At 41.7% G+C, this 13,956-nt stretch overlaps 1 protein-coding gene across 1 annotated transcript in view; it reads right to left on the bottom strand.

Moving 5' to 3' along the window:
- The window catches only part of LOC135529193 (A disintegrin and metalloproteinase with thrombospondin motifs 3-like), a 47,250-nt gene that overhangs the window by 21,718 nt on the left and 11,576 nt on the right, over nt 1-13,956 (bottom strand). Inside the window, exons 2-3 of the mRNA XM_064958054.1 lie at nt 11,425-11,530; nt 6,205-6,348 (exon numbers count right to left, since the gene is read on the bottom strand). Of these exons, the coding sequence (XP_064814126.1) occupies nt 6,205-6,348; nt 11,425-11,530 (250 nt within the window). The remainder of the gene's footprint in view (nt 1-6,204; nt 6,349-11,424; nt 11,531-13,956) is intronic.

Raw genomic sequence — 13,956 nt, 5'->3', positions numbered from 1 at the left:
AGGGGGATAAGACACATCAGAACAGAGACAGTCATAAGAGCTGGAGGGGGATAAGACACATCAGAACAGAGACAGTCATAAGAGATGGAGGGAGATAAGACACATCAGAACAGAGACAGTCATAAGAGCTGGAGGGGGATAAGACACATCAGAACAGAGACAGTCATAAGAGCTGGAGGGGGATAAGACACATCAGAACAGAGACAGTCATAAGAGCTGGAGGGGGATAAGACACATCGGAACAGAGACAGTCATAAGAGCTGGAGGGAGATAAGACACATCAGAACAGAGACAGTCATAAGAGATGGAGGGGGATAAGACACATCAGAACAGAGACAGTCATAAGAGCTGGAGGGATAAGACACATCAGAACAGAGACAGTCATAAGAGATGGAGGGGGATAAGACACATCAGAACAGAGACAGTCATAAGAGATGGAGGGATAAGACACATCAGAACAGAGACAGTCATAAGAGCTGGAGGGAGATAAGACACATCAGAACAGAGACAGTCATAAGAGCTGGAGGGGGATAAGACATCAGAACAGAGACAGTCATAAGAGATGTAGGGAGATAAGACACATCAGAACAGAGACAGTCATAAGAGATGGAGGGGGATAAGACACATCAGAACAGAGACAGTCATAAGAGCTGGAGGGGGATAAGACACGTCAGAACAGAGACAGTCATAAGAGATGTAGGGAGATAAGACACATCAGAACAGAGACAGTCATAAGAGCTGGAGGGGGATAAGACACATCAGAACAGAGACAGTCATAAGAGCTGGAGGGGGATAAGACACATCAGAACAGAGACAGTCATAAGAGATGGAGGGAGATAAGACACATCAGAACAGAGACAGCCATAAGAGCTGGAGGGGGATAAGACACATCAGAACAGAGACAGTCATAAGAGCTGGAGGGGGATAAGACACATCAGAACAGAGACAGTCATAAGAGCTGGAGGGGGATAAGACACATCGGAACAGAGACAGTCATAAGAGCTGGAGGGATAAGACACATCAGAACAGAGACAGTCATAAGAGCTGGAGGGAGATAAGACACATCAGAACAGAGACAGTCATAAGAGATGGAGGGGGATAAGACACATCAGAACAGAGACAGTCATAAGAGCTGGAGGGATAAGACACATCAGAACAGAGACAGTCATAAGAGATGGAGGGGGATAAGACACATCAGAACAGAGACAGTCATAAGAGATGGAGGGATAAGACACATCAGAACAGAGACAGTCATAAGAGCTGGAGGGAGATAAGACACATCAGAACAGAGACAGTCATAAGAGATGTAGGGATAAGACACATCAGAACAGAGACAGTCATAAGAGATGTAGGGATAAGACACATCAGAACAGAGACAGTCATAAGAGCTGGAGGGAGATAAGACACATCAGAACAGAGACAGTCATAAGAGCTGGAGGGGGATAAGACACATCAGAACAGAGACAGTCATAAGAGATGGAGGGGGATAAGACACATCAGAACAGAGACAGTCATAAGAGATGTAGGGATAAGACACATCAGAACAGAGACAGTCATAAGAGCTGGAGGGAGATAAGACACATCAGAACAGAGACAGTCATAAGAGATGTAGGGAGATAAGACACATCAGAACAGAGACAGTCATAAGAGATGTAGGGATAAGACGCATCAGAACAGAGACAGTCATAAGAGATGTAGGGATAAGACACATCAGAACAGAGACAGTCATAAGAGATGTAGGGATAAGACACATCAGAACAGAGACAGTCATAAGAGATGGAGGGAGATAAGACACATCAGAACAGAGACAGTCATAAGAGATGGAGGGAGATAAGACACATCAGAACAGAGACAGTCATAAGAGATGTAGGGAGATAAGACACATCAGAACAGAGACAGTCATAAGAGATGGAGGGAGATAAGACACATCAGAACAGAGACAGTCATAAGAGATGGAGGGATAAGACACATCAGAACAGAGATAGTCATAAGAGATGTTGGGAGATAAGACACATCAGAACAGAGACAGTCATAAGAGATGGAGGGAGATAAGACACATCAGAACAGAGACAGTCATAAGAGCTGGAGGGGGATAAGACACATCAGAACAGAGACAGTCATAAGAGTTGGAGGGAGATAAGACACATCAGAACAGAGACAGTCATAAGAGATGTAGGGATAAGACACATCAGAACAGAGATAGTCATAAGAGATGGAGGGAGATAAGACACATCAGAACAGAGACAGTCATAAGAGCTGGAGGGGGATAAGACACATCAGAACAGAGACAGTCATAAGAGTTGGAGGGATAAGACACATCAGAACAGAGACAGTCATAAGAGCTGGAGGGGGATAAGACACATCAGAACAGAGACAGTCATAAGAGATGGAGGGGGATAAGACACATCAGAACAGAGACAGTCATAAGAGCTGGAGGGGGATAAGACACATCAGAACAGAGACAGTCATAAGAGCTGGAGGGGGATAAGACACATCAGAACAGAGACAGTCATAAGAGATGTAGGGATAAGACACATCAGAACAGAGACAGTCATAAGAGATGTAGGGAGATAAGACACATCAGAACAGAGACAGTCATAAGAGATGTAGGGATAAGACACATCAGAACAGAGACATTCATAAGAGATGGAGGGATAAGACACATCAGAACAGAGACAGTCATAAGAGATGGAGGGGGATAAGACACATCAGAACAGAGACAGTCATAAGAGATGGAGGGATAAGACACATCAGAACAGAGACAGTCATAAGAGATGTAGGGATAAGACACATCAGAACAGAGACAGTCATAAGAGATTTAGGGATAAGACACATCAGAACAGAGACAGTCATAAGAGATGGAGGGGGATAAGACACATCAGAACAGAGACAGTCATAAGAGATGGAGGGGGATAAGACACATCAGAACAGAGACAGTCATAAGAGCTGGAGGGGGATAAGACACATCAGAACAGAGACAGTCATAAGAGATGGAGGGGGATAAGACACATCAGAACAGAGACAGTCATAAGAGCTGGAGGGAGATAAGACACATCAGAACAGAGACAGTCGTAAGAGATGTAGGGATAAGACACATCAGAACAGAGACAGTCATAAGAGCTGGAGGGAGATAAGACACATCAGAACAGAGACAGTCATAAGAGATGTAGGGATAAGACACATCAGAACAGAGACAGTCATAAGAGTTGATCAAATTGATAAGAAATACAGTGTAGACATTGTTAATGTTGTAAATCACTATTGTAGTTAGAAACTGCAGATTTTTAATGGAATATCTACATAGGCGTACAGAGGCCCATTATCAGCAACCATCACTCCTGTGTTCCAATGACATGCTGTGTTAGCTCATCCAAGTCTAGTTGATCATTAGAAAACCCGTTTGCAATTATGTTAGCACAGCTGGAAACTGTAGTGCTAATTAAAGAAGCAATAAAACTGGTCTTCTTTAGACTAGTTGAGTATCTGGAGCATCAGCATTTGTAGGTTCAATTACATGCTCAAACTGGCCAGAAACAATTAACTTTTTTTCTGAAACTCGTCAGTCTATTCTTGTTCTGAGAAATGAAGGCTATTCCATGCGAGAAATTGCCAACAAACTGAAGCTCTCGTACAATGCTGTGTACTAGTCCCTTCACAGAACAGCGCAAACGGTCTCTAACCAGAATAGAAAGAGGAGTGGGAGGCCCCGGTGCACACATGAGCAAGAGGACAAGTACATTAGAGTGTCTAGTTTCAGAAACAAACGACTCACAAGTCCTCAGCTGGTAGCTTCATTAAATAGTACCCGCAAAACACCAGTCTCAAACATCAACAGTGAAGAGGCGACTCCGGGATGCTGGCCTTCTAGGCAGAGTTGCAAAGAAAAAGCCATATCTCAGACTGGCCAATAAAAAGAAAAGATTAAGACACAGAAACTGGACAGAGGAACTAGAAGGCCAGCATCCCAGAGTTTCCTCTTCACTGTTGACCTGATATAGGTCAGTGATACATGTCTGTGATAGGTCAGTGATATAGGTCAGTGATATAGGTCAGTGATATATGTCTGTGATAGGTCAGTGATATAGGTCAGTGATACATTTCTGTGATAGGTCAGTGATATATGTCAGTGATACATGTCAGTGATATAGGTCAGTGATACATGTCAATGATATAGGTCAGTGATATAGGTCAGTGATACATGTCTCTGATAGGTCAGTGATATAGGTCAGTGATACATGTCAGTGATACATGTCAGTGATAGATCAGTGATAGGTCAGTGATATAGGTCAGTGATATATGTCTGTGATAGGTCAGTGATATATGTCAGTGATAGGTCAGTGATATAGGTCAGTGATATAGGTCAGTGATACATGTCTGTGATAGGTCAGTGATATAGGTCAGTGATATATGTCTGTGATAGGTCAGTGATATAGGTCAGTGAAACATGTCTGTGATAGGTCAGTGATATATGTCTGTGATAGGTCAGTGATATAGGTCAGTGATATATGTCTGTGATAGGTCAGTGATATAGGTCAGTGATACATGCCTGTGATAGGTCAGTGATATATGTCAGTGATACATGTCAGTGATATAGGTCAGTGATACATGTCAATGATATAGGTCAGTGATATAGGTCAGTGATACATGTCTCTGATAGGTCAGTGATATATGTCTGTGATAGGTCAGTGATATATGTCTGTGATAGGTCAGTGATATATGTCTGTGATAGGTCAGTGATATAGGTCAGTGATATGTCAGTGATACATGTCAGTGATAGATCAGTGATATAGGTCAGTGATATAGGTCAGTGATACATGTCTGTGATAGGTCAGTGATATAGGTCAGTGATATATGTCTGTGATAGGTCAGTGATATAGGTCAGTGATACATGTCTGTGATAGGTCAGTGATATAGGTCAGTGATATAGGTCAGTGATACATGTCTGTGATAGGTCAGTGATATAGGTCAGTGATATATGTCTGTGATAGGTCAGTGATATAGGTCAGTGATATAGGTCAGTGATACATGTATGTGATAGGTCAGTGATATAGGTCAGTGATATAGGTCAGTGATACATGTATGTGATAGGTCAGTGATACATGTCTGTGATAGGTCAGTGATATATGTCTGTGATAGGTCAGTGATATAGGTCAGTGATATAGGTCAGTGATACATGTCTGTGATAGGTCAGTGATATATGACTGTGATAGGTCAGTGATATAGGTCAGTGATATACGTCAGTGATATATATCTCTGATAGGTCAGTGATATAGGTCAGTGATATAGGTTGGTGGTAGCTCAGTGATATATGTCAGTGATATAGGTCAGTGATAGCTCAGTGATATAGGTCAGTGATATAGGTCAGTGATAGCTCAGTCATATATGTCAGTAACAGCTCAGTGATATATGTCAGTGATAAATGTCAGTGATAAAGGTCAGTGATATAGGTCAGTGATATAGGTCAGTGATATAGGTCAGTGATACAGGTCAGTGATGCAGGTCAGTGATACATGTCAGTGATACATGTCTCTGATAGGTCAGTGATGTAGGTCAGTGATACATGTCAGTGATACATGTCAGTGATAGGTCAGTGGTACATGTCAGTGATAGGTCAGTGATATATGTCAGTGATATAGGTCAGTGATACAGGTCAGTGATACATGTCAGTGATACAGGTCAGTGATACATGTATCTGATAGGTCAGTGATATAGGTCAGTGATAAATGTCAGTGATACAGGTCAGTGATACATGTATCTGATAGGTCAGTGATATAGGTCAGTGATACATGTCAGTGATACAGGTCAGTGATACATGTATCTGATAGGTCAGTAATATAGATCAGTGATATAGGTCAGTGATATATGTCAGTGATATAGGTCAGTGATATATGTCAGTGATATATGTCAGTGATAGGTCAGTGATATAGGTCAGTGATATAGGTCAGTGATATAGGTCAGTGATATAGGTCAGTGATATATGTCAGTGATAGGTCAGTGATATAGGTCAGTGATATAGGTCAGTGATACATGTCTCTGATAGGTCAGTGATACATGTCAGTGTTATGTCAATGACCAGGATTCCTGGAAAAGCTGTGAACTCTGGGAAAGTTGTCAGAGCCCTAGTCAGTGGTAAGTCGCTCTGGATAAGAGCGTCTGCTAAATGACTTAAATGTAATGTAATGGTACGGTGAAGGCTGCACCTACTGGATGTATCGGTTCAGTTCCTGTTTACTGCAGCGTGACCAGTGGTAGCGATGGAAGGCTGCCTGGACCAGCGGTGCCATGATACTCCCCATGCTGGTCTCGTCAGAACAACGATTCCCCTGTCCGTCATGTTCCATACCTAACCTGTTGAAATGGTACCTGAGTTATTGATGAGCAAAACACAGTATTACGCTCAAACACAAAGCCTGTGTCTGAAATGACCCTCTATTCCCTATATAGGGCACTACTGTTGACTCTCTATTCCCTATATGGGGCACTACTGTTGACTCTCTGTTCCCTATATGGGGCACTACTGTTGACTCTCTGTTCCCTATATGGGGCACTACTGTTGACTCTCTATTCCCTATATAGGGGACTACTGTTGACTCTCTATTCCCTATATAGGGGACTACTGTTGACTCTCTTTTCCCTATATGGGGCACTACTGTTGACTCTCTATTCCCTATATAGGGCACTACTGTTGACTCTCTATTCCCTATATAGGGCACTACTGTTGACTCTCTATTCCCTATATAGGGCACTAATGTTGACTCTCTATTCCCTATATAGGGCACTACTGTTGACTCTCTATTCCCTATATAGGGCACTATTGTTGACTCTCTATTCCCTATATAGGGCACTACTGTTGACTCTCTATTCCCTATATAGGGCACTACTGTTGACTCTCTGTTCCCTATATAGGGCACTACTGTTGACTTTCTGTTCCCTATATAGGGCACTACTGTTGACTCTCTATTCCCTATATAGGACACTACTGTTGACTCTCTGTTCCCTATATAGGGCACTACTGTTGACTCTCTATTCCCTATATGGGGCACTACTGTTGACTCTCTATTCCCTATATAGGGCACTACTGTTGACTCTCTATTCCCTATATGGGGCACTACTGTTGACTCTCTATTCCCTATATAGGACACTACTGTTGACTCTCTATTCCCTATATAAGGCTCTACTGTTGACTCTCTATTCTCTATATAGGGCACTGCTGTTGACTCTATTCCCTATATAGGGCACTACGGTTGACAATTGCTCATTGGCCTCAGATCAAAAGTGATGCACTATATAGGGAATATGGTGCGGTTTAGTACCTAGACAAATTTCTCTGTGCTTAGGAACACTTACGATACTTCTTATAATTATGTAATGATCCTGGCTAGACTAAGTGGAGCAGCAGCTCTAATGTAATGGTCCTGGCTAGACTAAGTGGAGCAGCAGCTCTAATGTAATGGTCCTGGCTAGACGAAGTATAGCAGCAGCTCTAATGTAATGGCCCTGGCTAGACTAAGTGGAGCAGCAGCTCTAATGTAATGGTCCTGGCTAGACGAAGTATAGCAGCAGCTCTAATGTAATGGCCCTGGCTAGACTAAGTGGAGCAGCAGCTCTAATGTAATGGTCCTGGCTAGACGAAGTATAGCAGCAGCTCTAATGTAATGGCCCTGGCTAGACTAAGTGGAGCAGCAGCTCTAATGTAATGGTCCTGGCTAGACGAAGTATAGCAGCAGCTCTAATGTAATGGTCCTGGCTAGACTAAGTGGAGCAGCAGCTCTAATGTAATGGTCCTGGCTAGACTAAGTGGAGCAGCAGCTCTAATGTAATGGTCCTGGCTAGACTAAGTGGAGCAGCAGCTCTAATGTAATGGTCCTGGCTAGACTAAGTGGAGCAGCAGCTCTAATGTAATGGTCCTGGCTAGACTAAGTGGAGCAGCAGTTCTAATGTAATGGTCCTGGCTAGACTAAGTGGAGCAGCAGCTCATAAATATACAGTGCCTTGCGAAAGTATTCGGCCCCCTTGAACTTTGCGACCTTTTGCCACATTTCAGGCTTCAAACATAAAGATATAAAATTGTATTTTTTTGTGAAGAATCAACAACAAGTGGGACACAATCATGAAGTGGAACGACATTTATTGGATATTTCAAACTTTTTTAACAAATCAAAAACTGAAAAATTGGGCGTGCAAAATTATTCAGCCCCCTTAAGTTAATACTTTGTAGCGCCACCTTTTGCTGCGATTACAGCTGTAAGTCGCTTGGGGTATGTCTCTATCAGTTTTGCACATCGAGAGACTGAAATTCTTTCCCATTCCTCCTTGCAAAACAGCTCGAGCTGTGAGGTTGGATGGAGAGAATTTGTGAACAGCAGTTTTCAGTTCTTTCCACAGATTCTCGATTGGATTCAGGTCTGGACTTTGACTTGGCCATTCTATCACCTGGATATGTTTATTTTTTAACCATTCCATTGTAGATTTTGCTTTATGTTTTGGATCATTGTCTTGTTGGAAGACAAATCTCCGTCCCAGTCTCAGGTCTTTTGCAGACTCCATCAGGTTTTCTTCCAGAATGGTCCTGTATTTGGCTCCATCCATCTTCCCATCAATTTTAACCATCTTCCCTGTCCCTGCTGAAGAAAAGCAGGCCCAAACCATGATGCTGCCACCACCATGTTTGACAGTGGGTATGGTGTGTTCAGGGTGATGAGCTGTGTTGCTTTTACGTCAAACATAACGTGACCAGAGCACCTTCTTCCACATGTTTGGTGTGTCTCCCAGGTGGCTTGTGGCAAACTTTAAACTACACTTTTTATGGATATCTTTAAGAAATGGCTTTCTTCTTGCCACTCTTCCATAAAGGCCAGATTTGTGCAATATACAACTGATTGTTGTCCTATGGACAGTCTCCCACCTCAGCTGCAGTTCATCCAGAGTGATCATGGGCCTCTTGGCTGCATCTCTGATCAGTCTTCTCCTTGTATGAGCTGAAAGTTTAGAGGGACGGCCAGGTCTTGGTAGATTTGCAGTGGTCTGATACTCCTTCCATTTCAATATTATCGCTTGCACAGTGCTCCTTGGGATGTTTAAAGCTTGGGAAATCTTTTTGTATCCAAATCCGGCTTTAAACTTCTTCACAACAGTATCTCGGACCTGCCTGGTGTGTTCCTTGTTCTTCATGATGCTCTCTGCGCTTTTAACGGACCTCTGAGACTATCACAGTGCAGGTGCATTTATACGGAGACTTGATTACACACAGGTGGATTGTATTTATCATAATTGGTCATTTAGGTCAACATTGGATCATTCAGAGATCCTCACTGAACTTCTGGAGAGAGTTTGCTGCACTGAAAGTAAAGGGGCTGAATAATTTTGCATGCCCAATTTTTCAGTTTTTGATTTGTTAAAAAAGTTTGAAATATCCAATAAATGTCGTTCCACTTCATGATTGTGTCCCACTTGTTGTTGATTCTTCACAAAAAAATACAGTTTTATATCTTTATGTTTGAAGCCTGAAATGTGGCAAAAGGTCGCAAAGTTCAAGGGGGCCGAATACTTTCGCAAGGCACTGTATATATATAGTAACAGTAACAGGAAAGTCAAAACTAACAGCAAGGTGGATTTACAGTCTGTGTAATTCAGTCAATGTGTAATTCAGTCAACAAGTAATTCAGTCAATGTGTAATTCAGTCAACAAGTAATTCAGTCAATGTGTAATTCAGTCAACGTGTAATTCAGTCAACGTGTAATTCAGTCAACGTGTAATTCAGTCAACGTGTAATTCAGTCAATGTGTAATTCAGTCAACGTGTAATTCAGTCAATGTGTAATTCAGTCAACGTGTAATTCAGTCAACGTGTAATTCAGTCAACGTGTAATTCAGTCAATGTGTAATTCAGTCAATGTGTAATTCAGTCAACGTGTAATTCAGTCAACGTGTAATTCAGTCAACGTGTAATTCAGTCAACGTGTAATTCAGTCAACGTGTAGTTCAGTCAATGTGTAATTCAGTCAACGTGTAATTCAGTCAATGTGTAATTCAGTCAACGTGTAATTCAGTCAACGTGTAATTCAGTCAATGTGTAATTCAGTCAACGTGTAATTCAGTCAACGTGTAATTCAGTCAATGTATAATTGGAAAAGCAGTCACACATATAGTTGTTGCAGGTTAATTATTCGATGATAAACTTGAAAGAAAATAACTAGGATTCCAATTGACTTCCTGAATAGACCGACAGGAAATGCAAATCGCCCCCCATCTGGAGTGTGTCTAAGTTCTGTGTTTACCAGCTGTGTCCATGTTTCTGTTCCCAATGGCAGCCTACTTCCCTTGCAGTGCAGAGAACCCCCCCCCCCCACACACACACACACACACACGCAGCGCTTTGCTTGTATTCCTTTTAGTTTCTTCAAGCTATGGGGCTCATAGGTCCCGTAGGACCCTGGTCAACAGTAGTGAACACAGGGGAGGAGGGCGCCACTAGGGACAACAGTAGTGAACAACAGGGAAGAGGGTGCCACTTGGGTCAACAGTAGTGAACAACAGGGAAGAGGGCGCCACTTGGGACAACAGTAGTGAACAACAGGGAAGAGGGTGCCACTTGGGTCAACAGTAGTGAACAACAGGGAAGAGGGCGCCACTTGGGACAACAGTAGTGAACAACAGTGAAGAGGGCGCCACTTGGGTCAACAGTAGTGAACAACAGGGAAGAGGGCGCCACTTGGGACAACAGTAGTGAACAACAGGGAAGAGGGCGCCACTTGGGTCAACAGTAGTGAACAACAGGGAAGAGGGCGCCACTTGGGACAACAGTAGTGAACAACAGGGAAGAGGGCGCCACTTGGGACAACAGTAGTGAACAACAGGGAAGAGGGCGCCACTTGGGACAACAGTAGTGAACAACAGGGAAGAGGGCGCCACTTGGGACAACAGTAGTGAACAACAGGGAAGAGGGCGCCACTTGGGACAACAGTAGTGAACAACAGGGAAGAGGGCGCCACTTGGGACAACAGTAGTGAACAACAGGGAAGAGGGCGCCACTTGGGACAACAGTAGTGAACAACAGGGAAGAGGGTGCCACTTGGGACAACAGTAGTGAACAACAGGGAAGAGGGCGCCACTTGGGTCAACAGTAGTGAACAACAGGGAAGAGGACGCCACTTGGGACAACAGTAGTGAACAACAGGGAAGAGGGCGCCACTTGGGTCAACAGTAGTGAACAACAGGGAAGAGGACGCCACTTGGGACAACAGTAGTGAACAACAGGGAAGAGGGCGCCACTTGGGTCAACAGTAGTGAACAACAGGGAAGAGGACGCCACTTGGGACAACAGTAGTGAACAACAGGGAAGAGGGCGCCACTTGGGACAACAGTAGTGAACAACAGGGAAGAGGGTGCCACTTGGGACGCAGGCTGTGTGCTGCGATGACTTACACATGTCCGGTCTCGTGCGCCACCACGAAGGCCGAGGAGAATCCGTCCTCGTGGTTCAGAGTGCAGCTCCTCAGAGGGTGGCACATGCCTGTCACCGGGGCGTAACCTAGGCAACACAGATCACACACACACACGGGCACTGATAACAAACCGCTAGGCAGAGATGAAGGGTTGTAATGGCTGTTACATCACACCTGGGTTCAAATACTACTTGAAACCATTTGAAATACTTCAGCTGGGCTTGATTGAGCATGCCTGGCGCTATGGAACCAATGGAATAGATGCACAAGCACAAAACTCCGCCCACCTGGCACTCCAGGCAGACTAAACGTGGTGCTTAAAGTATTAGAATTAAAAGCAAATATTACTTTAACCCAGGTCTGGGTACATATGCCTCTCTCAGGCTCTGATCAAACCACGGTTATGATGATGTGGTAGGGATGGATTAAGGTGAGACTAGGTCGGCCTGCTTTTAGATGTCTGTCTGTGTTTCGGGAGACGTCTTCAATACCAATTTATCTAGTGAATCATACATAAATCATACATTAATATCTTGGTCAGTGGTCGACTTCAAATCAAATCAAAATCTAATTTATTTATTTATATATATTATATATATATATTATTATATGTACAGCACTTCATCGACAGGGAGGCCAATTAAAGAACACATTTCTAGTTGCAACGACAACCGGTCAAGAGGCACATAAAGTATCTATTGCATTTTGCAATAGTTTTGTGTACATGTGAAATAGCAGGTATATTCTCCTGGTACCTCTAGTTGTCAGAATTCTCAGAATGCACGCACATGTTTACAGGTAGTAGTTGTGTAAACAAAGCTACTGCGTGAACATTGCTGCTAACACAGGATGTTGGATTGACTTCAGCTCTAAGTGTTCTTTGTGTGTTTTTTTTTTTTTTTACATAAGAGAAAATGATGAATTATTCCAACAGAGCCAATGCTATTATAATTATAGTGTCTGACATATACCTACTGCAATTAACAAAGAACTACTAATTGGACACAAATCAGAACAGCGAATATGGAAATGAACACAGATTACTGTATATAAAGCATGTCGTCTTCATGTGTGGCTCAGTCCCAAATGCCACCCTGTTCCCTATATAGTACACTCCTTTTGACCAGGGACCATAGTGCGCATCATAGGGAATAGTGTGCCATCTAGGACAGATGCACATGAAGAAGACTTGCTTTATAGTCTCTGTTCCATTTCCATAGTGGTTGTTCTGATTTGTGTCCAATGAGCAGTTTGTTGTTGATAGCAGTAAGTACACCTCTCTGTTGTTAGCTGATACGTGCTGCTGAACAGATGAGTAAAATACCCTTTAAAAAATATACTGTGTCAATAATCAGGAAATGCCTCAAGGCAGGAAATGATGCTACGATACAAAATTGAAAAACTGTCAAACTTTGAGAAAGGCCTGAAGATTTTGTCTGTGTACTTGCTTGTGTCTACATTCCTCCTCTATCTACTGAAATAGACAGTAAGCTTGAAAGCATTTTGTTAAACGCAGCACAGACAGACCAACACAAGCTTGTTATTAAAACCAAACACAACCGTATAATATAACCCAACAATACAGTAATGACACATATTTAAACACAAAGCACAAAGGACACATGAATACAATACTATATACTATAAATAACTACTATACTATACATACGCACTATACTATATACTATACATAAGTGCTATACTGTATACTATGTATAAAACTACTATACACTATAAATAACTACTATACTATACACTAACTACTATACTATATATAACTACTATACTATACATAAGTACTACACTATATACTATACATAAGTGCTATACTGTATACTATATATAAAACCACTATACACTATATATAACTACTATACTATATATTAACTACTATATTATATACTATATATAACTTCTATACTACATACTAACTACTATACACTACATATAACTACTATACGATATACTTACTACTATACTATACATAACTACTATACTGTATACTTACTACTATACTGTACATAACTACTATACTATACACTTAGTACTATACTTACTACTATACTATACATAACTACTATACTATATACTTACTACTATACTATGCATAACTACTATACTATACATAATTACTATACTATACATAACTACTATACTGTACATAACTACTATACACTATATATAACTACTATACTATATACTTACTACTATACTATACACTTACTACTAAACTATACATAACTACTATACTATACATAACTACTATACTATACACAACTACTATACACTATACACAACTACTATACACTATACATAACTACTATACTATACATTACTATACACTTACTACTATACTATACATAACTACTCCACACTATATATAACTACTATACTATACATAACTACTATACTATACATAACTACTATACTATACATAACTACTATACTATACATAACTACTATACTATACATAACTACTATACACTATACATAACTACTATACATAACTACT

This window comes from Oncorhynchus masou, unplaced genomic scaffold (genome assembly GCF_036934945.1).
Source record: "Oncorhynchus masou masou isolate Uvic2021 unplaced genomic scaffold, UVic_Omas_1.1 unplaced_scaffold_1114, whole genome shotgun sequence".
Lineage (NCBI taxonomy): Eukaryota > Metazoa > Chordata > Actinopteri > Salmoniformes > Salmonidae > Oncorhynchus > Oncorhynchus masou.
The sequence above is the reverse complement of the archived record's forward strand: the minus strand, read 5'-3'. Positions and strand labels throughout refer to the sequence as shown.